The sequence below is a fragment of the Raphanus sativus genome, chromosome 4, assembly GCF_000801105.2.
Source record: "Raphanus sativus cultivar WK10039 chromosome 4, ASM80110v3, whole genome shotgun sequence".
In the NCBI taxonomy this organism is placed as follows: domain Eukaryota; kingdom Viridiplantae; phylum Streptophyta; class Magnoliopsida; order Brassicales; family Brassicaceae; genus Raphanus; species Raphanus sativus.
Genome location: NC_079514.1, coordinates 19,679,854 through 19,705,146, shown reverse-complemented (window position 1 = coordinate 19,705,146; position 25,293 = coordinate 19,679,854). Strand labels below are relative to the sequence as shown.

At 32.6% G+C, this 25,293-nt stretch overlaps 2 protein-coding genes across 6 annotated transcripts; one reads left to right on the top strand and one right to left on the bottom strand.

The window, feature by feature from the left end:
• The first annotated feature begins 9,380 nt into the window (after positions 1 to 9,380).
• Positions 9,381 to 15,005, top strand: LOC108853922 (probable LRR receptor-like serine/threonine-protein kinase At1g56140). Its single transcript, XM_018627404.2, has 24 exons — positions 9,381 to 9,597; positions 9,689 to 9,875; positions 9,947 to 10,018; positions 10,121 to 10,192; positions 10,281 to 10,352; positions 10,443 to 10,514; positions 10,677 to 10,748; positions 10,873 to 10,944; positions 11,110 to 11,181; positions 11,265 to 11,336; positions 11,422 to 11,493; positions 11,576 to 11,647; positions 11,752 to 11,817; positions 11,946 to 12,011; positions 12,118 to 12,162; positions 12,248 to 12,309; positions 12,410 to 12,762; positions 12,836 to 13,034; positions 13,114 to 13,272; positions 13,355 to 13,473; positions 13,553 to 13,763; positions 13,834 to 14,068; positions 14,159 to 14,309; positions 14,397 to 15,005. Exons 1-24 carry the CDS (start codon positions 9,486 to 9,488, stop codon positions 14,757 to 14,759), a joined length of 3,048 nt encoding a protein of 1,015 aa, XP_018482906.1. The 5' UTR covers positions 9,381 to 9,485; the 3' UTR covers positions 14,760 to 15,005.
• Positions 15,006 to 21,223: 6,218 nt separating this feature from the next.
• Positions 21,224 to 24,755, bottom strand: LOC108849256 (squamosa promoter-binding-like protein 2). 5 transcript variants are annotated; one of them, XM_018622800.2, is made up of 6 exons: positions 24,528 to 24,755; positions 23,909 to 24,100; positions 22,316 to 23,010; positions 22,130 to 22,233; positions 21,764 to 21,985; positions 21,224 to 21,663 (listed from the first exon to the last, which is right to left on the bottom strand). In XM_018622800.2, exons 3-6 carry the CDS (start codon positions 22,987 to 22,989, stop codon positions 21,362 to 21,364), a joined length of 1,302 nt encoding a protein of 433 aa, XP_018478302.2. In that variant the 5' UTR covers positions 22,990 to 23,010; positions 23,909 to 24,100; positions 24,528 to 24,755; the 3' UTR covers positions 21,224 to 21,361. The 5 variants fall into 5 exon arrangements, with proteins under 5 accessions (XP_018478302.2, XP_056865569.1, XP_018478301.2 ...); XM_057009589.1 differs by lacking the exon at positions 23,909 to 24,100 and having other exon boundaries at positions 24,528 to 24,584; positions 24,689 to 24,750; XM_018622799.2 differs by lacking the exon at positions 23,909 to 24,100 and having other exon boundaries at positions 24,528 to 24,754.
• Between the last annotated feature and the right edge of the window lie 538 nt (positions 24,756 to 25,293).

Genomic DNA, 25,293 nt, shown 5'->3' with positions numbered 1-25,293 from the left:
TTGTTTTTGATCTTTTTTACATTTTAATGTATTTGAGGAGGACATAGGTCTTCTTCTCTTTCTTGCCTTCGGATAAAATGGAAAAAATAATAATAAAAGGAGATCTTTCAATATTTTAAAACATAGAAGTGTCCAACCTAATTTTCGACTAAAAACAACCTATGAAAGGGAGACTCAAACCTTAGAACAAGAAATCAACTATTCAAAATTCGTCTACAGCGTTATGCGGCTAGAACTAGAGTTCATTGACCAATTTGTTGTAGTTCCAGCTTTTTTGATTAATAAAACTTATATTTGATCTTTGAATCTCGTCTTTTAGTGCTTACTCCATGCTTTTGTAGTATCACAATTATTTTTTTTGATCAAACCAAACCTGCATCCATATTATTAAAACTGAAGTACATTTTGGTACTATTTGGAAACATGGATAGCATAATAAATGAGATTGTTTGGAAACATGGCTACCATATTAAATATTTTTTATTTGCATATTTACCTATTGCATTTACAATAAACTAAGTACTTCCTTTTATATTTCTTTTAATTTACCGATTCCAACTATGCATTTAAAATAAATTTAAATTAATTAATTATAATGATTGTTGTTTTTTTGTGGTAAAATTAAGAACAAAAACTAAATATATAGTATATATTATATAAAATAAATTTTAAATTCAGTATTATCTTATTTAGTTTAGTCAAATATAAAATTTTGAGAATTCAATTTTCAAGAAAACGAAATATCATAAAATTATTAATAATTCATAGAAACTAATGCAAACAATTAAAAATTTTAGTATGTTGCTTCTTATTAAAATAAATTAATAAAAACAACAGATTCATATACGAATAGTACAATTACATCAAATTGTATCAAGTTACAAAATTTTAAATATAATATAATGTACAAATTAAAAAAATATTATTAAACATTTATACTATAAAATAATATATTTTACTCTATATGTAATTACAAATCATAAAAATATATATGAAGTTTTTATAAAACCAACGGTTTATGAGTTTAAATTGAAGATAATTTACATCAAACACGCGCACGGATGTGCGGGTCAAGTTCTAGTTTATCTTAAAAGAGTTTAAATTCTATTAGAGAGGATGATACAACAAAGCTACAAAGACCCATCAAATGTGATAAAATCATAAAACAAAAGATAAAATTGATACAAATCATAAAAAGAAATGATAATAATAAAATAGAGGAGATCCATCCAAAACGGTGCACTTTGGGATGGAGGAAGAGCAGAGCTGCTTCAAAGGGAGTAGTCTGAAGGAGCAACAGAGTTGGAGTAGAGGAGATCCATCAAAAACGGCGCACCTTAGGATGTAGACCCGAGAGAAATAATAATAATAATAATAATAATAATAATAATAATAATAATAATAATAATAATAATAATAATAATAATAATAATAATAATAATAATAATAATAACTGGTAGTATCACAATTAAACTGCACAAATTTATCTTAACAATATGGCGCTAGAATGGGGTGGGGGGAGGAAAGGTAACAAGACTACGTGATGAAGACAGAAATTGAGCATATTTGGCCACCCAGGCAAAATTAAGTTACGATCCCAGCTTGCATGCAAAGACATATCAACGAGATGCACACAGCTCATGAAAACAATGCCTATGCAGATAACCTTGTACTCATCTTGAGGTCCAAAACTTGAAAGATAGGATGGAAGAACACTCCAAGCTGTTGGAGTAAAGCGCAGAGAAGCTATTACATCTTGAAGCCGAAAACATAGTTATCCAAGAGGAAAACTCATCTCTCAACACAATAAGCAAGAAACGATACAAGATTCAAATCCACGTTCAACCTATGCAAACCATAAAAACTCTGGACGAGGGAGGCAACACGATTCAACGGCCTCCACCACTGAATCATAATCGACAAACGGGACAAGCATTCTGAGGTTTAACCAAGTGAACCCAACAGAAGAAGAATATCCTGACACGGATACGAATGCAAAAATGTAAGAAGAGGCAAGAGCAAAGAAATCAGCAACAACGGCCTAGGAAAAATCTTCTCCAAGAAGTTCAAAGCAATACAATCACTGATTAAAAGACTCATGGGTGTCGCTCATCCAATCAGAAAAATTGCTCCTAATTCCTAGCCGGACACTCCTTTTATGGACAAGATCACCTTTGCTGAGATACTGAAGAAGTTCTTCTTCCCAAATATGAGGATGTATGACAATACCAATGACATGTATAATCATGTGGTTAAATACAACCAACAAAACTATATATATATATATATATATCAAGAAATAACTCATGGAAGCTATCATGTGCAAAATGTTTGCTCGACTCTGACCCACCTTGCAATTGATCATCAACCTACCTACGGCTGGCTATGAATTTTCGGGTTTTGGATTTTCGGGTTCATGAATTTCAGTCCCATTCGGATATAATAAAAAACTTCGGGTCAGATTCGGTTTGGGTTTAGTCGGGTTTGGTTTGGATTTAGTTACATGTCCAAGATCCAATTGACCCCGAAATAGTTTAGGTTTCAGATATTAATCCGGTTTTATCGGTTTCGAAAATATGGATTTGTACTTGATTAAACTCAATATATCTCCAATAGTTTTAATAAATTTGTTTGTGTGGCTTTTTCAAACTATATTATTTTCCTTCAAAATAATTTTGGGAGACTCGTTTGTCAGCCATACAAGGCTCTTCTTTGAACTATACGTAATAACATCAAATATTTTTTTTTAACGCTGATTTATTATGATATTACAATTATTAGGAACATTACATATACGATTCGACAACCGACAATACTACCTGTCTTATGAAGATCTACGTCTAACTGCATCATTTGAGCCGTCCTATGAAGATCCACGCCTGACCAGATTTACTTTCACCATGTTGAAGATCTCTTGTAATCCTTCCTTCCATAATCGTATAGTTGCATGTATCCTTCCTTCCATAATCTGCATAGTTGCCTAATAAATCGCACTTTCTCCGGGACTTGAAACCTGGATTTGAGAAAGTCTGCAATAAATTGCATAGTCTGGGAATCGAACCCCAGACCTGGGTGTAGAAGCCTTAGATCTTAACCATTAGGCTAAGGTGCTTCCACAAATAACATCAAATATAGCATGACAAAAAGCTTTGTACGAAATAATGAAACGTAAACATATTAAAAGTAACAACTAGCACTTCTGTAAACTTAAGAAGCACTATTAATTTTTTTTTAAACATTGTTTAAAATTGAGAAGCAAACTTATTCATAATTGAATTTCAAATGCCGTTGTCAAAATATTAAAACATTAATATTAACCAAATACCAAAATATATACATATTAAACTAAGTATTTGAGCTAATTATTCATATAATAGGCAATTATTTTAGATGTTTAATAATACTTTAATATATTTGGATAAATATTAAGAATTGAGATCATATTTGGTACAAGTTATCTTTTGGGATTTTGAATTTTCCGGTTTCTATCAGAAATCCATTTAGTTTCTTGTTCGGTTCGGATAAAATCCATAACCTGAAATACCACAAAACAAGATTCATTCCGTATTTATATCGGGTTCAGATCGGCTCAGATTTATTTTTATTGGACCAGGTTCGTTTCGGGTTCTCTGGTTTAGTTTATTTTCCCAGCCCTAAACCTAGCTAATAGACTGATACACTCATTTGCAACCCTAACCGACAAGTTCACAGAACAGTTTGCAAGCAACATGAACTTTATATAGAAGGCCAAAGCTCTCTAGGATATCCTACACTCATTTGCAACCCTAACCGACAAGTTCACAGAACAGTTTGCCCCATGTGTTTTTTGCAGTTATTATAAAACACATGGGGCTAAAAACCATGTAGATGTCCAAGTTTGTGGTATCACATCCTCCGAACCCCCTTATCATGGCTCATTGACTCAGTAAATTTCTATACACTATTTTAGTTTAAATTTTCAGAAAGATTTACCAGCAAGTCTTCTGCTATGTCTTCTTTAGAAAAAATTATCAAGTCTTCTACTATGTCTTCTAGAGAAGACTTGCAGTAAGTCTTCTGCTATTGTTAAAGAATACTTGCAGTAAGTCTTCTGCTATTGTTAAATATGCATGACTTGTATTATTTTATATGTAGCATATATACGCTTTTATGAATTTATTGAAGATTTAGTACCACAGAATCCACAACAGTTAAGCAGCAAAAGAATGTGTTGTCTTGATCATGTTTTTCTTGGCAGTGACTGACAAGTACCCAGATTCTAAGAGTTCGGAGTCCGATCATAACGGTTTATGAAGAAGACTCCTTGGCGGGGTGTGGGATCTTTATACATGCTTAGTACCAACATTTTTCCAATTTAGGAAGGTTTGGGGGTTGGATGTGGATGATATATATGTGCCAGTGAACTTCAAGAACAATCATTAGATTGTTATTTGGATATCAATTCTTAAGAAGCACATAGTCATCTGGGACAACATTGTCAAACATATTAAACAGGCAGAACTTGCTGAGGTAATGGAGCCTTTTGTACAATGATCGCTTATTTTCTTGTTGAGTGCGCTGACTCTAGCGAACAATGTTTCCAATACAAAATGGAGCCATACACATATGAGAGGCTGACAGTTGGAGTACCTCAGTGTCGAGCTGGTGATTCTGGTGTGTATACTCTGAAGTACATTGAATGTCGTGCTCTTGCCACGTTGGATATATTTCAAGAGACTCCTGGATCCCTTGACAAAGAAAATGAAGACAATGATGAGAACCTGACAACATATGAGCAGTGATTATGTATGATGTGTAATATGTACTTGAACTTGATGCTTTTGTATGATGTTTTAGGCTACGGTAACTGTAAGGAATTGATGAAGTTTTTTTGTAACCTATCCTCCTACCAAACTAGCATTTCGTAGGAAATTAGTTTGGTAGTGCAGTAACACACCATTATATTATGGAGTATAGTGTTTCCGCTGAGCCAGTCGGTCTGGCACATAACATGTATGAGTTTCCACATACTTGGTTATCCAAAACATGTTTGTCCCATGTTTCTCACTCGCTCTGATCTTCCATCCACAACCATTAACATGACACTTTGCCACAAGTAGATTTTTCATTGACTTGTATATTCTGAAAGAGAACCTATGCTTCACTACTGTCAACCGCAAATCTGAAGCCAGTGCATCCCTACTAATAAAACTTTGGTTGACATAGATATTGTTAGCATTCGAGCTTCCTCCTTCACTATGATATGTCCCTTTGAAATCTTCAAAACACATATCATCTTATTCTTCATCATCCTCATCTTTAACTTTTCCATACTCACTGTAATCCTCATCATCATCAACCGCTTCGGCAACATCAGGGATATCATCATCATGGATATCAGCATCTTCCTCCCCATCATATTTTTCGTCTTCAGCCAAATCATCATCATCTTCATCCCCTTCATCATCTTCTTCCCCTTCATCTGAAACTTTTCTCATTTTTCTAAGGCTTGATACACAAAGACATACTTGATGCATTTTAGTTATCTCGAAAAAACTCTGAATTTGTCTATCACTTGTAACATGAATAGGAGGGTGTCTCGAGCCATCTGTTGCATCATTGCTTCTGGTAATGAATAGGTTAACTCGATAACTTCTGTATTCATGTCCAGATTATAATCTTCTTGAGCCATTGCAATAAGTTCAACATGTGTCGAACCTTCATTCAAAAAGAACATTCTCGCTCTTTTGAAATAATCAACTACAAAATTCCAACAATCTTCTTTCAACAATCATTCTCCATACATTGCAGGTAATTGACGCATCATCTGCAAAATGTCAAACTAAAACACATTAGCAAATATAGAACATCAACTTCAAAAACAAATTAGCTAAAAACTTTAATAAACATGAATGTTGGTAACCTCATAAATATCACCAATTAAGTAATAAATTTTATTCAGTAGCCCCAATATTGACTAATATACATGGATTAACAAGAAAAATGTTTAAAAATATTTATAGTTTTAGAGAAAATGAAATTTTATTAAACATTGATGTAGAAGACTTCTAGGAAAATCGTCTGACAGTCTTCTAGGAAGTCGTCCATTCAAGTCATTTTTGCAATTGAAAATTTACAAAGGAAGACTTCCAGAGAAGTCTACTCTATGGCAGATATTGGCTTACTTTTTTAACAAAAAATCTCGAAAATACCATAAAAGACTTCCCGGTAAGTCGTCTAGGATAAATATAGTTAGTTTTGCATTTGACCAGATTGTGTCAGAAATTTGATTTTACCTAAACGACTTACAAGGAAGTCGTCCAGCAGAAATTAAAATTTCATTTTTTAATTTTAGTTAAACGACTTTTGTGTAAGTTGTTTCAGTTTACTTTAGCAATTGAAAAATAAAAATTAAATATTTAATTCTATTCCGACAACATACACGGAAGTCTTCGTGTAGGCGACTTACACGAAAGTCTTCTTTAATTACCAAGGTTTGACTAGAATCTCAGAATAAAATCATGGACGACTTTCGCGTAAGTCGTCTTCCAGAAGACTTACATGTAAGTCGTTCAATTAAAATTAAAACTTTAATTTTTATTTTTCAGTTGCAAAGTAGCCTGAAACGACTTACACGGAAGTCGTCTAGTTAAAATTAAATATTGAAGTTCTATTCTTTTGCTGGACGATTTCCTTGTAAATCGTCCATGAAAAATCAAATATCTGACACAATCTGGTAAAACGCAAAATTAATCTGTTTATCCTAAACGACTTACCGGGAAGTTTTCTCTAGTAATTTTGAGATTTTTTGTTAACAAAGAAAACCAGACGATTTCGAGAGAAGTCAACTCTAAAAATACACACATAAAGTCAACTGCAAAACGAATCTCTACATTGACCAGAAAATTTCCGTATAAGTATTCTACGTCTTGAAGACTTATACAGAAGTTTTCTTGGCGAACAGATCTGGAAAAATTCGATTATATACCCTAAATTAGTAAGATAACTTGCTTAGTACATATAAGTCTTTTCCAAGCACACAAAAGCTCAAACGAAACCGACCCACCAAGAATCGTAAGCTTGTATGGCTCTATGAATTATAAAAAATTTAGAATCAAAATCTTGGATTTTTTAAATGAATATAGATAGAAAGTGAAAGAGATTTTGTTTTTAGTTCATAAGAAATGGGATATAAATAGTTAAAATCAATTTTTAGCTGCATTAAGAGTTTCAAATTGGTTGTTCATGGTAGTTGGTAATGAAAATATTGTAAACAGTTGATGAAAATGAGGATGATAAAGTAAAATAATCATATTCGAAAACAAAAAAAAAGAGTAATGATATTTTGGTGAATAATCTGAACTTTTGAGTTAAAACAACAAATAAAGTTTCCAAAAAAGTCATGGTTTAGTTTTGTATTTGACTTTAAACTAGGTGGTTGCCCGCAAATTTGCGGATATAAAATTTTATATAATATAATATTTTGTGTTTTCGACCTGCGATAATTATTTTAATATTTTAAAACCGAGTGAATTTTTGGTAGGTAATTTTAAACATAGTTTATTTATTAACACTTTAAAAAAATTTTAATAGGATTTATGTTGCATTTAGTTAAATTTTTTTACATCTTTTACAAATCAATATTTCATTAAATTGTTTTATAACATTGTTGTTAAAACATATATATATATATAATTTAATTGGTTTGTAGATAAAAATTTTCGTCCTTAAAAATTATTAAAATCCAAAACATCAACTAATGTGACAAATAGACCCACACTTGCAACTAAAATATAAACACACAAAAAAATTCTTAAGAAGGAACAAAACAATATATATGTGAATTCTGTTGATTTAGTAAAAAGTTAAGAATGTATTTTTTTTATAAATTTAGGAATATATTTTTATTCATAATATCTTTAGATTTTTTTATTATTGATGTAACTTTTCTGGTTACTTTCTTTTAGATAAAATCAAAACATTTTTTTTTTGTTATTGAGATTTCGAAAAAGTTTTTGAAAATGATGAACTTGTAAGAAAATAATATTTTGCGATTGATTCTTATTTGATAACATTTAAATCCTCTTAGAAACAAAACTATACAATTATATATAATACATAAAATATTTACAAATTTTAAATTTTATGAATTATTTCTCAGAAGTTTTAGAATCCTTATAAATAGTTTCATAAATCTTTATAAATAGTTTCATAAATCTTCATAAATAGTTTCATAAATCCTAATAAATGGTTTTATAACTCAAGAAAATAACTTGTTATCAATGATCAATAATTTGAAATCTTAACTTTAAATAATTTTTTAAGATTTTATAAATATTTTGTAAACTCCTATAAATAGTTTTATAAAGATTTTTAAAAAACTTTTATGATGATTTAAAACCTATTAACCATCATAAACATTTTGTAAGCTCCTATAAATAGTGAGAAAAATTTTCTTTATAAATGGTTTTATAAATATTTATAACATTTGTATTGATATTTATATATTGATTTGTAAGATCTTATTAATGATATAATAATCATTATTTATGATTTAAAACCTTAAAATGATTACCAAATATTTATATAGTTATATATTATTATATATCTGGTACAAATCATTCCTAATGAATCAATATAAAAGACTTTATATATATATATATATATTAATCATCACAGATGATTTCAAAACTATTTTAAATAATTAATAAACTCCTTATATGATGCATCAATAGTTATTATAATATTTTTTATTAAAATTATATGTTTTATATATGTATATTATGACTTGTATAGAAAAATAAAGTTCTTACGATTGTTTATAACAGAAAATTAAAGCTAGTATATTAGTTTTACTAACAAATTTTTAGCAACATACTTCATATAATTTATAAATAGATTATTAATGAAAAATGAAATGATGAAAGTATTATATATAATTTTCATATTTGCTACCATTTGATAGTACAAAAGATTATGCATAAAACTATGTAAATAATTTGACAACTAACATTAATTGATTCTATAATTTTTTTTTAGATTTGATTAAAATAAATAAAAATTCAAAATTATCCACCAACGAAATTATAAAAAAAGATATTCAAACTATCTGTATTAATGACATGTTAGCAGAAGTTAATAAAGTGACTTTTCATTTAACATATATGAATTTTGAATCATATTTGGAAATAATCCTTAGAATAAAGAATAATTCTGGTGACGTCCGTCTATTGGTCTTTTTCCTTTTTGAACAATCGTCCCTCTGTCGGTCTAGGTACCCATATATTGGTTTCGTTGTTATATATAAGTCAAGTCAATGAATATAAGTCAAGAACGATACTGTAGCGACATAAATAAATAACTTAAAAAAAACACAAATTTAAGACAAACACTTAAGGAGACTGACGCACGCAAAACTTAAGCTTTCAGTCTACTAAGGAGACTTGCACAGATAACCATTATTGTGAACCCAAGAAGAAGAAGAATTAGTAAAACTTCCGTTGACAATGAAACCCACGTGTCTGCTCCTTTCGGTCTGGTTCCTCTTGTGTATCCCCGGTTGGCTTCACCTGGTTCGAGCTCAAAACCTTACCGGAGCCACAACTGATCCCGACGAAGGTCTCTACTCTGTCGTTTAACACTTTAAAATAATTAATATCAAGTAATATGATTTAAAAACAACTGACGTTTGTTGTGGAATAAACAACAGCTGAAGCTTTGAACTCCATCTTCGCGGCTTGGAAGATCCTGAGGCTGAGAGAATGGAACACGAGCAGCGAACTCTGCTCGGGCCCCGCAATCGACGATACCATCAAGATCGACGACGAAGCCTACAACCCTTTTATCAAATGCGACTGCACATTCAACAGCTCTACAATCTGTCGCATCACGGCCCTGTACAGTACAGTCTCGCTGTTTTTTTTTGTCTTCGTGCATTCACCCACTTAATGTTTCCATGCTGTCACAGAAAGGTTTTTGGGAAAGATGCAGTAGGAACTATACCTCCACAGCTCTACACTCTGAAATACCTTGAAAATTTGTATAGCCTTTACTTTTACCTTTAACCATTTCATTTTTTTCATCATAAAAAGAGCTTGCAAAATCATTCAGTATACGTTAAAATCACATGCCTCTTTTTCAGGAATCTGGCTCAAAATTATCTTACAGGCTCCATTTCCCCTGCAATAGGAAACTTGACTCGAATGGAATGGCTGTAAGGCTGTTGATTTAATGAAACTTTCTTCTTCCTTTTTTTTTAAGATAACTCTTTACTGTCACCAACTGTTTCTCAACTACCGTAGGACTTTTGGGATCAATGCCTTGTCTGGCCCCTTTCCCAAAGAAATTGGTTTGCTTAAAAACTTGAAATCTCTGTAAGCTTCTTCTTTTTATATCATAAATGTCTAATTTTGATGCTTCTTTATTAGTATTAAACCTATTTTGTGTATATTTTCTGCATGCAGTGGTTTTGGTGTGAATAAGTTTTCCGGTTCTATACCACCTGAGATTGGGAATTGTACAAAATTAATGAAAATGTGAGAATGTACAAGTTACTTTTATCTATTCATGTCTGCCGTGTTTTTAGTTCAGATATGCAAATTTAATTGGTAACCTTATAAAATCAAAAATCATATATATGTTAAAAAAAATCAATAGTAATATATTGTTGTATCAACCTTTCTTATATTTTATTGCAGATACCTGGGAAATTTTGAACTTAAAGGGGGATTACCTTTATCTTTTGCTAATCTTGTAGAACTTCAAGACCTGTAAGATATTAAATTCGCATATAATTAAAATTTATTATTGTATTTCTACATTTTTGTAATTATATTACTTTACATTAATTTTGGTTTTGGCGTGGGGTGGGTTTTTCCTTAATGTTCGTACCAGTTGGATTGTCGATCTGGACGTTACTGGTCGAATACCGGACTTTATAGGATCATGGACCAAACTTCTTATCATGTAAGAAGATTTCATTTTCATTGAATTATATAACGGACTTGTTCCACTGCTTTTGTTAGCTATCTTGGTTTTTTTTTGACGGTGCTATACTTACTTCTACTCTTATTAGAAAGGCCTCATTAATTTTTAGTTTCGAGTTTCTAATTGGTACATATTTTACCGCAGGAGAATTCATGGAACAGGCTGGAGCGGTCCAATACCGTCTTCATTTTCCAACTTAACTTCTTTGAAAGAACTGTATGTGTTGCCTAGGTGTCAGAAATCATTATTGTTTATATCTCTGCCTATTTTCTCTCCACATAATCGTATTCTAAATGTAGGAGGCTTGGTGATATATCCAATGGTAGCTCTTCTCTTGAATTCATCAAAGACATGAAATCTCTAAGTATATTGTAAGGCAAAATCTACTCTAACTCACGAACTGTTTCCCTCTCCTTCTTACGTGTATATAACAATGTGTGATGATATGTGTCGCAGAGAATTGAGGAACAACAACATCACTGGGACCATACCCTCTGATATCGGGGAATTCTCAAATCTGGAACAAGTGTAAGTACAACATTTCTGAATTCCCATATTTTCCAATCATTGAACTTAATGTGTTACCGCGTAATTCATGTCTGTTTTACAGTGATTTGAGCTTCAACCAATTACATGGACCAATTCCTGCTTCGCTTTTCAACTTAAATCAACTTACTCACTTGTAAGTCACTCACTTGTACTATTATCTACCAGTGATAACTGTGCAAAAACTTTTTTTTTTTTTTTGTAACTGACTGTGCAAAAACTTTGTTGTCTTCATATTAGGTTTCTGGGAAACAACACGTTGAATGGTTCTTTGCCCACTCAAAAGAGCCAGAGTTTGAGCGATATGTAGGTTTCAAATCTATTATAATTGATCATCTTTGAAAGCCAGACTCAAGCTATATAATCAGAAAACCTTTTCTGGAATATTTAACATATTATGTAGATTCTAAATCATTCTTCTTTTATTATCACAGAGATGTTTCATACAATGATCTGTCTGGTAGTCTCCCTTCATGGGTCAGTTTACCAAACTTGAAACTGTAAGTATGCAAAACACTATATATATATATATGTACTTATATATACAATGTTCTTAAAGTAAAAAATATATTAGAATCATAACAAAACTAAATTTTATTTGTGCAGCAACCTTGTTGCTAACAACTTCACCTTAAAAGGTCTTGACAAGAGGTGATTTATGACATGTTCTTGTTGATGCCGAAATTCTAGTTTCATTTTTTTCATCTTTTAAAATTTGATTTGATTTTGTTAAAAGGGTTTTACTAGGACTGAAGTGCCTGCAGAAGAACTTCCCCTGCAACCGAGGCAAAGGAATATGTAAGTGTGACAAAGAGATATCATCATAACCGTTGTTCTCAACTGTGCTTGTATTTTCTGTTGGAAAAAAAAAAAATTCACTCTATTGACTGGTGTTCAGATTCTGAATTTTCCATCAACTGCGGAGGCCCACAAATGCTGTCAAATGGAGAAGTTGTTGAGAAGGAGGACGAGGATCTCGGAACAGCTTCATTTTTCGTGAGTGATGTTCAGAGATGGGCAGTCAGTAGTGTAGGATTCTATGCCGGGCCTAGAAACAATGTATGGCTTATCAACACTTTGGACGCAGAGCTTTACAAGTCAGCAAGACATTCTTCATCTTCCCTACGGTATTATGGGTTGGGGCTAGAAAATGGAGGCTATACCGTAACACTTCAGTTTGCTGAAATAATTATTACTGATTCTTACTCTTGGAAAGGTTTAGGAACACGCCGTTTTGACATTTATGTTCAGGTTTGCTTTACAAGTTAACTTGTGTGTCTAATAATCTTCTTGATGAATTCTGAGACCTAGCTCCAATTTTCAGGGAAGACTTGTTGAAAAGGATTTTGATATACGCAGAACAGCTGGTGGAACTACTATCCAAGCAGTTCAGAGAAAATATAAAACAAATGTATCAGAAAATTACCTTGAAATTCATCTTTTCTGGGCTGGCAAAGGAACAGCCGGTGTTCCTATTATGGGTACGTATGGGCCACTAATATCGTCCGTCAGTGCAAAACCAGGTATCACAACAACCGTCAGATTCTTCTTTTTCCTCTATGCCCTCCCTGATGAAAACTGTTACATATTGTTGTTGTAAAGACTTTACACCAACTGTGGGCAATATGCCACCATCAAAGAAAAAATATAGCACCGGTACTTTGGTGGGTGCTATTGTTGGCCTGGGACTTTTAAGCATCGTTGCAGGGGTGGTCATCTTCATGATCCGAAAAAGAAATAAGCGTTACACAAATGATGAAGGTGTTTTTAACAAACACAAACAAACCTTGGAGCTTAAATATCGTCTTTTCAATTGATATTTTCTTTGTTGTTGTTCTTACAGAACTGCTTAGTATGGACATAAAGCCTTACACTTTTTCTTACTCTGAACTAAAAAATGCCACTCAAGATTTCAATCCCTCAAGCAAGCTTGGAGAGGGAGGATTTGGGTCTGTTTATAAGGTAAGCCCCATGCCCAAACCAACGAAATCTATATAACTAATGCCCATGTGTTTTTGCTACGATTGAACACATCCAACAGGGAAAGCTAAATGATGGGAGAGAGATAGCGGTGAAAGTGCTGTCGGTTGGATCCCAACACGGGAAGGGACAGTTTGTTGCAGAAATTGTAGCAATTTCTGCAGTTATGCATCGCAACCTTGTACAACTCTACGGGTGCTGCTATGAAGGAGATCATCGTTTGCTCGTATATGAGTACTTGCCCAACGGAAGTCTCGATCATGCACTATTTGGTAATGAACATAAACATAACTTGTTTTAATCTTTGCTTCTCTGCCAAGCTGAATTACTCAGTTCTTTCAGGAGGTGACAAGACTTTACATCTTGATTGGGCAACACGTTTTGAGATATGCATGGGAGTAGCTAGAGGTCTAGCCTACCTCCATGAGGAGGCTAGTGTTCGCATAGTACATAGGGATGTGAAGGCCAGCAACATTTTGCTTGACTCTAAACTTGTCCCAAAAGTTTCTGATTTTGGGCTTGCAAAACTATACGATGACAAGAAAAGCCACATAAGTACCCGAGTGGCAGGAACCATGTATGCATTCTCAAACATCATTTTTTTCTACACAAATATTTATATAATGGTGTAATTTATAACACACAATGTTGTTTCTACAAATGGCAGTGGATATCTTGCGCCAGAGTATGCCATGCGTGGACACCTAACAGAGAAAGCAGATGTATATGCCTTTGGTATTGTGGCTCTTGAGCTGGTGAGTGGAAGAAAAAACTCTGATGTGAACCTGGAGAATGAAAAAAAATATCTTCTTCAGTGGGTAAGTCCTTGTTTGTTAGTCAACATTTTGATAGGAAATGGTTTTATCCAAAAGTCGATTGTAATATATCAATTCTGGTGTACACAGGCATGGAATCTACACCAGGATGACCGAGAAGCTGAACTAATCGATCATGAGCTGACTGGATTCAACATGGAAGAAGTAAAACGTGTGATAGGCATTGCTCTGCTATGCACATATTCATCTCATTCCTTGAGGCCACCAATGTCAAGAGTGGTGGCTATGCTTTCAGGAGATGTTGAGGTCAGTAACGTAACCTCTCAGCTAGGCTACCTAACTGACTGGAGATTTGATGAAGGCTCAAGCTCCTCTTTCAGTGCCTTTCAAACTAAAGACACAAGCACTTCTGAATCTTTCTCGACGGGCTTTGTGACACCCAAAGACGGCAACTTTAAGCAACTTGGAGTCAAGATTAAAGAGGGAAGATGATAATGGCTCATCTATCTATGATGTCTATACATATATAGACCTTTGTGGGAGATGACAATGTCTCCTCTATCTTTTTCTTTTTCTTTTTGAAACACGAATGCCTCCTGAGTTAGTGCGCTGGTGAAATAAAACACTCTCCTGTATGTTTTCTTTGGTTCTCTATGTTTTCTTTGGTTGGAGAAACATATTTCACTTTAAGTCAATAGTAGATTTTGATCCGCTTTCTGAAAGCGCGGAATTTATTTACTTTTGAAATTAATTCATTATTTTATGCTAAAAGTATATAATTCAATAGTTATAACATTATATGTTTTAATATTTGATGATCTAATATAATTATAATTGTGTTGAATACTATGTTCTAAAAAATATTTACAGATGTTGAGAGATGATTTACTACATTGTATGCTTATATTAATATTCTTAGATTAGTAAATCACATTTCTTTCAAATCTTGCTTAGTTTCGAAAGTTATTATACCTAAAAATATATGTTTCTTAGAGTTATAGAAGTTATTTTAATAGATAGATATATAAGATCATGTATTTTTAAAAAATACTTGTAATTTTTTTTGATAAAGGGTTTGTTTGTAATTTCCATATGTGCAATCCTAATTTCATTTAGATATTAAGGAAGATATATAGATATTGTTCTTGAAAAAAAAAATCTTGTTTTTCTATTACGTACTATTTAGTTTTTTTAGTATTACTCTATATCCCTTTCTTATTAATCAAGGAGCAAATTAGGAGAGTAACCTTTAAAATGTAAACTATTTACAAGCATGCCATGCTCATGTGTCTATCTCATATTCATTCTCAGCCATTCAGCCATTTGTGTTATTTCCCCATCTTTTTCTAGAGTATTTACAAAAAATGTCACTGCCAATCCAACAATGTAAATGTCGTGATACAATATGTTCTCATTAAAACTACCTTTTCTTAACGTAACTTTTGCCTTATGTAAAAGTAAAACTACTTATTTTATTGCCTATGTGATATAAATATATTTTATGACATATATATACCGAAGATTTCGAAGTTTTTTTCTAAAACTCTACTTTTTTAACCAATCTACCATACTGATTTGTTTTCATCAAACCTATAATACTAGTTTTTACAATATGGTATCTAGGCAAGATTTGATGCCATATTGAATTTTCTTTCTTTGATGTGGTATGTTTTTACAAACTGTTGTTTCCAGTTTGTCTTGATTATTAAGATTTTTTTTAGTTTCTTCCTAATTAAAATTAGAGACTAGGGACGGTCAAGTAAGTTAACCAAAATTTTAAACCATAATTTTTAAACCATAGTGAATGAGATTGTTATTAATTCTAATGAAGTTTAATATTCGATTTAGGATAACTTAAATATAAATCTACCAATCTCGAACTTTTCGTATTTGAACCGTATTAAGCACACATGGCAACATCATTTACTGTTCATTCCTAAATTGGAATAAAATTACGGAATCTAAGCACACCAAAATACGTTGACCATGTGTCTATTAATGGCAATATTTTTTTCTGTTATGGCACTAATTATTCAATTTGAGTGATCGTCAAGGTCGATAGTACATTTTTTTTTAATTATACAGAGGTATTCTGGCCCCACATAAGTGGTCCAGACTAGTCACGTGTTGCCACATGTCGGTCCTCTGTTCCTGGCGATGTCGAAATGTTAATTCTCCAGTGGCCGGGATTCGAACCCAGGTGGCAGAACTCACAGCTGTGAACCCAGGTCGATAGTACGTTTGGTCTTAATGAGGCCACCTACTATGATTTCGATCACCCTACACCATTTTTTTAGGAATAGCACAAGAGTGCATAAAATGTTACCTACTATGATTTCAATCACACTATACCATTTAAAAAATTGGATTAATCGTTCTGTAATTAAAACCATAGCTGGTTTGGAAACAAATCCCGAATTGAAAGTGGTTTAATATATGATAACTAAAACCGAAGGATGCAAATATGGTAAGAATGAATATAGCTTGACATCTGTTTATATATGTGTCTTTGTTACGGTCTTAGTTGCCATCTTTAATTTTAGGAAATCGTATATTTTGTAGTAACTGTATAAAATACTTCAGTGACACGGTTAGCCTTATATTTGGCAATTATATGTTTGAATCCTAATATTTGCCTATAACTGTACATAGATGGAACGTCAATGACGTAAATTTGGCAAAGATCAATGTGATGTGCGTTTAATGGCTTATCATTATTGAATGAGTGATTGACAAGCAAAATATATGTTCATAATTGTCAAATCTGAGGAATATATTCTAAAGAAGGGACTATATAAGAGAATGTGATGTGAGTCATTTAGTCATTTGCTAAACCATAGCATTGTTTTTTGCTTTCTAAAACATTAAAAATTTTCATACGCCTGCGATGAATCTTATCTCAGAGTTGAAGAAAGGTTTCAGTTTTAATTTTTCAGAAAAAACTTGAAGTTTAGTTTGAGATTACCGTAAGTTTTTGTTTCTTTTATATGCAAATGGAAACATGTTTTTCAAATGTTTTAAATAAGTAACCAAACAATTAAACAAATACTTATTTAGTGTGGTGCTAACCTTTGCATCAAAATTTTTTGTTGGATTTGAAATATAAAAGTCATTTTTATTCTCCGTTGTATGTCCATATCCATTTAGACTGCATGGTCCGTTGGACATATTGTGTTGTTTGTTTATTTTTTCTTATGACTATAATGAAAACATAACATTTACGGTAAGATGTATTTTATTGTTAGATCATCTGTACGAGAGAATATAATAATCACTACTATTGCATTTGTAAATTAGTAATATCTCAATAGTAACCCAACGTAGATTACTGCTCAAAAAAGATCAAGCTTCAAACCTGGTCCAAACTATCTAAATCAGGTCCACTATTTGTTACATTTTGAAAAACTCATGTACATCAAAGAAATTGAATAAATTATTACATATGTGATTATTTAGAAACTATATAATTACGGTAGTACATTACATTTAGTACTTTGTGTTAAATGATTCAAATTATGTTAGTAATGATCTAAGTTACATAATAACAAAACTATCTGATGTCAAAAAAAAAAAATAACAAAACTATCTCAATATTGCAAACTAACTTCTAAACCAATTTATACACAGTATTTAGAAAATAGTATTGGTTACAATATATTTTTGGAATCACAATCTCGCTCTGCGCAAAGCGCAGGTCTTTACCTAGTTTTCTTATGATTACATGAAGAAACGATCCAACATAGAATTTTCAAGAACAATATATTATGGAGTTGAAATATTGTATACAAATGAGATTAAAATATATTGTATTTTGTTTTGTCGAAGTATATAATATATAAGACACCTTTTTGTTTTGTCAAAGAAGATACATTGAATATATCAACGGTAGACATACAGTTCATTGGTGGAGTAGTGGATTGCAATATATGGGAATAGAGAATATACGGAGATGATTTAAGTTTCCAAATGCTACAATATTATAATTATTAAGAAAATCAAGGGTAAAATCTTATTGTTTGATTAATAGGTGGTAAAAATAATTTAAAAATTTTAAATAAGAGAATGACATGCCATTGTAAATAAGCAGTGTTTTGAAAACCGGATCGGACCGGCCGGTCGAACCGGTCCGACCGTGACTCGCTGAAGAAGCCGAGTCCGGTTCGGTTTAAAACCCGGATTTGATAAAAACCAGTAAAACCGGTTGAAACCCGGTAAAACCGGTGACCCGGTTTAATTTTAAAACCCGGTTCTTGAAAATTAACATATAATTAAGTGTTTTTAATTATTACTAGCTAAAATTTAATATTTTATAATTAGTGTTCAACTATCACCATTTAATTGTTCTAAGAAAAAATGTGAAAAATATATTTTTGACTCACATATACTATTTTTATTTTACCATATTCTTAAAATTTGAAATGTTAGTTGTAAAAATAAATAAATATGATTGTTTTAGGTGTAAATCATTTGTTTTTTTTTTAATTTTTAGTTTACATACTAATCAGATTTATGTTTGTTGTTTATTTTGAGTTAATAAAAAAAGAATAGAGAAAGTATTATATGTAGAAGTAAAGTTTATATAGTATAAATATATAATTATATATTTTCTTATATAAATAAAAACCCCGGTTCGACCGGGTTGATTAATTGAACCGGTCTAACCAGTTAACCAGTAGCTTCACCGAGTCGGTGTCCGGTCCGGTTTTCAAAACATTGTAAATAAGTTAAAAATTTAAAGGCAATATCCTACTAGAAATTATGCTTTAATAGTATACTAGATTTTGATCCGTGCTTTCAAAGCGCGGAATTTTCAGTTTGAAAATATAATTTAAATTTTTATAAATAATCAATTATTAAATAACCTATTATTGTAAATAAGAAAAGTTCATGCTTTATATTTTCTTATATCTATATATGGGTTGACTATTATTTGGATTTGTTACTGTATAATAAATTATTTTAATTTATATTTGAGCTTGTGATATGTTTACATTATTCTAATTCAATTTTGATTAGTTAAATAAATTTTATGGCCTGTGTTTGTTAACCATTTATCAATTGATGGTAATAATATTTTTTGTTTTGTGAATATTTTATATATAAATATGTGCATTTTACCATCTAGAATTATTATTATTTAGTTTAAATTCAATATTGTATGCTACTATTTTTTCGATGCTTATAACAATATTTTTAAAAAATGTTTAAAATGTTTTTATATATTTTTAGTGAACAAATATTTTGTAACAATATATTGTTCGCATATTAAAAAAAAATTAACATGAAAATTAAGATTTATAAAATTACTAATCTCATTTAGAAAATAACATGGACTTCTTGGTTGATTTATATATGTTTGTATTTGATGATTATGCTGTATAAAATTTGTATGCTCATTGAAGATGGTGACAAAGTATGTTTACTTAAGGAAGATGGTGGTTTGGGCTTTGAAGATCTTACGGACTTTAACACAGCCATGCTTGGAAAGCAATTCTGGAGACTAATAGAGAAACCTGAAACTCTATTTTCTCGAGTTTTCAAAGGTCGTTATTTCATAAATGCATCACCTTTGGAACCGATTCGTTCATACTCTTCATCCTATGGATAGCGAAGTATTGTTTCAGTTAGATCTCTGGTAAGCAAAGGACTAATCAAAAGGGTGAGATCAGGATCATCCATCTCCGTATGGAATGATCCATGGTTCCCATCCATCTGCCCGAACCCAACAAACAAAAATCACCACAACCTTTTTCCGGACCTAATGGTAGATTCACTCATCAATGAAAATTGGAAGACATAGAATATTCAAACAATCCAGAGTTTGGTTGACCCTGAAGATGTTAACATTATTCTAAGCATCCCATTAAGTAGATGTCCGATACTGGATTGAGATGGCTGGCACTTTACTAATAATGGGAGGTACACCGTAAAATTTGTCTATCAGATTGAACGAGTGTATCCAGATAGAGATCAAGCTTTACCAGAGATAGGCCCTTCTATCACTCCTTTCAAGGTGTTTTGTTGGAAAGTAAAATGTCCACCCAAAATGAAACACTTTCAATGACAACTGTTGTCGGAATATATAGCGGTACAAAATAATCTTAAAACAAGAGGTATACAAAGAGACACCATCTGTACGAGATGCGGACGTCAGGAAGAATCCATCAATCATGTGTTTTTTAAATTTCCACCAGCGGCCCAAGTATGGGCATTATCCAGGATTCCATCAAGTCTAGCGATTTTTCCCTGCACATCATTATTTTCAAATATGGATTATTTATTCTAGCGAATTCCCCCAATAATTGATGATCACCATTTTGCATGGATATTATGGTATATTTGGAAAAAAAGAAACAATAAAGTTTTTAGTAATTTGGATGTTGATCCAAAGGATACTCTTCAGTTAGCTGAAACTGAGTCCACGCTGTGGAAGGAAGCGCAAAATACCCTTACTCAAAAACAAGATGTTTCTACAATATCAGCTATATCGCAGATCCCAAACATTCCAGGCCGATGGTGTTTCTCGGATGGATCGTGGAAAGTGGATAAGACTTTTTCAGGCCAGGGATAGTATAGTACGTTAGAAGGCTTTGATGGTTTAATAGGAGTAAGGAACACAAGAGCATGCCTTTCTCCTTTACACTCAGAGATGGATGCTCTTATTTGGACAATGAAATGTATGAGAAATTTGAGGCAGTATAATATTACTTTTGCAACGGATTGTACGCAGTTGGTGAAGATGGTTTCGGAACCAGATGAATGGCCAGCTTTTATAAGTTATTTGGAAGACATAAGAAGTATGAGGAGAAGTTTTACTTCGAAGGTGGTCCATGTATCCAAGACAAAAAATACAAAGACGAATTGTCTAGTACGCAGTGCAAGAAAACAATCGTCTTATGTCGTCCACATGGATACAAATTCTCCATTTTGGTTAACATAATCTACATGAGTCTGTATTATTGCTGACACAAAAAAAGGGAATTGATTAGCAAGTTTCACAGAAAACAAGTTTCACAGCTCCTATCTTAACGTTACTACTAGGCTCGCCTGATCCTCACACAAAATATCTTATTATGATTTAAGGCAATACACTTTCAGTTATAAAACTGATTCAAGCTGTAGTTCTCATTATACTGGCCTTCCCCGTTCCTAGGCAACGCGGTTGAGCCCTCAACAGCTGGTGGATCCGGCTGCCAATAGCTGGAGACTGAATTGAGTTGATTCACAGACCCGTGAACCACAGGTTGGAGGTTGCTTGTGGAATGGTGGTTAAGGGAAAACCGTCTTGGCTGGTCTGAGGAAACCCATGGTGTTGAATTTGACAGAAGAGAGAGAGCACCATCAAGATCTTGAGAAGTACCCATGTGTGAAGAGATTGTGACCTTTTCTAAAAAATCTGCACACAGCAAACATCATCAAAAAAATCATGAATACAAGCTATACTGTTGAACCCCAAGAGGAAAAATAAATTAAACAGTAAAGAAAAACACACAAACCTTTACTGAATAACTCAGCTCTCGTGGCTTTCGTTTTGGGGTCCAACAATCCAAATCCACATTGCTCGGTGAATAGCTTATTGGGCATCTCGGTCTTTGCAGGTTCCTGCAATAACCCTCTTGATGGTACAGGCTTTGGATTTGGCCATAGAAACTTTTCTTCACTTCTTGGATGGAGGAGTGCAAATCTGTTCCACACAAAATCCATCTGTTGCTTCCCATCTGCATATACAGAATGACAAAAGCATCTCCAAACTCTCCATTAATGTGATTGTTGTGAACTCCAAACTACTAATCTTATAACTAAATTAATTGTAGCTAAATTTATATAATATAAAATAAGAGATAAGTGAATATAGTATATACCATATGTTCTCCCGGGATTTGGCTTGCGACGTCTTGCATTGTGATCTGAGAGACGCCGGCGACAGCTACGTTTCTTCTCATCAAACTCAGAGAGACAGTGAAACCTTTTAAGACCAAAAATAATAAAAAGTCATATGATGTCTTTAAGGCTTTTGTTTAAATCAATATCTCTAACTAGCTTTTTACCTGCTACATTGTTGGCAGAACCGGCGTTCTACGCCACTAACAACGACTTTAGGGAACTTTGAATGGTTTTCACAAATCCTGTGTTTCCGATGATAGTCCTTAGCTGAGGAGAGATCCAGGTTACAGCCTTCGACTTGGCAGTGAGGAGCTTGTAACTTGTGAGAAACGGGTTTGGATTTCTTCACCGGAGAAGCAGAAGATGAGGCCAGGCTCACCACCGGAAGTGCAGAACCTTTGGCATTCTCCACTTCCCAAAAGTCTTCAAAGTATGTTCTCTTACCCAGCTTCAAACCAAGAACCGGATCATCAGAGCCAAAGGAAAGTTCAAGACTTGGAGAAGTATCAATTCCCATTGCAAACTCTTCACTGCTCCCAGGAGGAAGACTTTCACCAGCTTCTGATGTGAAATTGTGTGTTCTGACTTCAGCTGATGAAGAGCTAATGGAAGTTGACTTTGAGCTTTTAGAGAAAGCATGAGCTAGATCAGAACCACCTGAACTACCACCATAAGCTGCTACTGTAGCAAAACTGGAAGAGTAAAAAGTGGTGCAATCAAACCCATCATTTTCCCAATCCATTGGTCGTTGCTTTCTAGGAATTTCAGCTGATGAAGTACCAAAAGATATTAAATTATCCCACTCCCACTGCAATGATGGCTTTGCATTACGCTCCATACAGACGCTAAACACGAAAACCTGAAAGAACAAAGATTTCATAAGAGACTAACTTAGCAGCCAAATTGTAGAATGGATATCTCCACTCTTTATTAACAAAATGGATTCTTACTAGCAAGTTACTTAAGTTGGAAATAGTATATATATATATATATATATATATATATATAGATGCTACTGGAAATTAGAATATACACTTGGTTCATACACTTCATTTCCTTCTTTAACTCTGTTAGTAACCAGACCATGAGGCTTAACAGTCCAAACTTAAATCCAAACCAAGAAGATAGAGTGAAGATAAAATAGATCTACTTAAGCAAAATTGTGATGTCAAAAATGTTTTTGGCAGAGCAGGCAAGGGAGGTTAAGAATTGAGGTTTCTTAGAGAAAGTTTCTATTATAAGTTCTAGTTTGTACTTGAGTTCCTAAAAAAGAAAAAAAAAATTCTAGTTTGTACTTAGGTTTTATGGTTTGCTCAAAACTCTATAATACCCTTCATCCTTATTTCGAGAAAATAAAGGAGAAATTTGCTTTCTTGATCTATAACCATAAGTGATCAAACTAAAAGCAGATCTCATGAAGCTCGCTCTCTTGCACTATTTATTACAGAATCATAGTTATCTACTAGCATAGTCAAGAGAAAACAAAACTCACATAAAACATCAAGTAGCAAAAAGTACTCTTTACCTAGGAGAAATGCTTCATTTATCTTCTCTGCTATTTGCAGAGATAAAAAGGACAAAATCAACAGATCGCACAAACACCAACATACCTAAAAAAACTTGTGGATCTCTCTCTAAGGTGAACCCTGAGAAGAAGAACTTTTTTTTGACTTTCCAACACAAGTTTCATTCTCATTTATAACAACAATAAAAGATACTCTCATTTTTTTTCATCACAAAAAAAGCTTTTGGCTCACCAATAATTTCCGTTCATTGAGTTTGTGGGGGCATGATCCTTCAAGAAGTAGGGACCCTCCTTTACCATTTCATTATCAAAAGCTGTCTACAGATGCGGATTAACTACTCAATAGCTGTCAAAATCATCCCTTTAATATTACATTCCGTAACATTTTTCTACTACTGACAACCCAGTAAAGATTTCATGGTTCCTAAACACATACGTAAACCGACACTAGAATCAGTAACTTACACCATAAGAGATCATGAACTAATATAGCATCAATAACCCACAAAAAGTTTTCTTTTTTCTTTTGGGAATGAGATCTATAGAGCTAAAGTAAAAGAGTAAAATTTGTTTTAACTTGGTTGAGAAAGTGGGGTTTGAGGGTTTTTAGATTTATAAATTAGATAATGGTCATTTTTAACTCACCATCCCTCTATGATTATGATGCTATTGTGTAGGTAGTAAAAAGAAAAATAGAAAAATCAAGAAAGAGAGAGATAATAAAGTTAGGAAAATATCAGCCGCAAATGAATGTCTCACCATTTATGGTAAAGAAGTTCTTTCTTTTAAGCTAAGTAAATAAAAAATTTACTTCAAGGTATGAAGATTAGTCTAAATAAAAGATGGGTTACCTGTTGATTCGATAATTAGGGAAGGATCTCGTCGTTAATGGAGTAAATCTTCCATTTTTGGCTTGACACAATACAGAGCATTTAGAGAGAAGAACAACAGAGGGAGAAGAAAAGAGGAGAGAGAGTGAGAGAAAGCATGTGATGTGTGCAAAGCGAAGTACCAAGTAGGGAGATGGGGAGGGGTCAAACTGCTTTCACCAGCTTCAACTTTTTTGGACGATTCATTCATTATCGAGGAAAAAAGCATGATTTTATCATTTATAAGAAACCTTTATGATATTATTAATTAAGAAAAAGCAATTTGATATGTAGTTACACACACATGTGGATATTTTGGTAGATCAAAGAACGTCAGAATCAAGAAAAGCCCATGCTTCGTTTATTGATTTTTTTCCTTATTATCTTTTTTTGACAATTTTCCTTATATCAATACACCCTTTTCTAAGGAAAAGTTCTTGGGTTAGTAAATTGATTCCATAATAAGTTTTAATTTAACATTTTATCATAGGAAAGAAAAGTTCGTTGGAGTTATCATTGCGCTGGAAGACAAACCGCTCGTCAGGTAGGTATAGCTCTAATATATATTATAATATACCCTTCTGAACTTCTTAATTCTAAAATACTTTTCAGAATAACTGATAGATATCTCTATATATTAATAAGAAACATTTCCATTTGAAAAGATGCAACTTCAATTTTATAATAATTAAAAAAACTCCATCCTATGTGTCAATCAATTAATTACTCAATTAATTTTATATGGCAG

Bases quoted from the DNA above. Each gene is read 5' to 3' on its own strand.
- LOC108853922 (XM_018627404.2), top strand. From the start codon at position 9,486: ATGAAACCCACGTGTCTGCTCCTTTCGGTCTGGTTCCTCTTGTGTATC. The intron at 10,019-10,120 runs GTATAGCCTTTA...CCTCTTTTTCAG, and splicing joins CTGAAATACCTTGAAAATTT to GAATCTGGCTCAAAATTATC. The intron at 10,193-10,280 runs GTAAGGCTGTTG...CAACTACCGTAG, and splicing joins TTGACTCGAATGGAATGGCT to GACTTTTGGGATCAATGCCT.
- LOC108849256 (XM_018622800.2), bottom strand. From the start codon at position 22,989: ATGGAGCGTAATGCAAAGCCATCATTGCAGTGGGAGTGGGATAATTTA. The intron at 21,986-22,129 runs GTATATACTATA...CTGTATATGCAG, and splicing joins AAATCCCGGGAGAACATATG to ATGGGAAGCAACAGATGGAT. The intron at 21,664-21,763 runs GTTTGTGTGTTT...TGCTGTGTGCAG, and splicing joins AGCTGAGTTATTCAGTAAAG to ATTTTTTAGAAAAGGTCACA.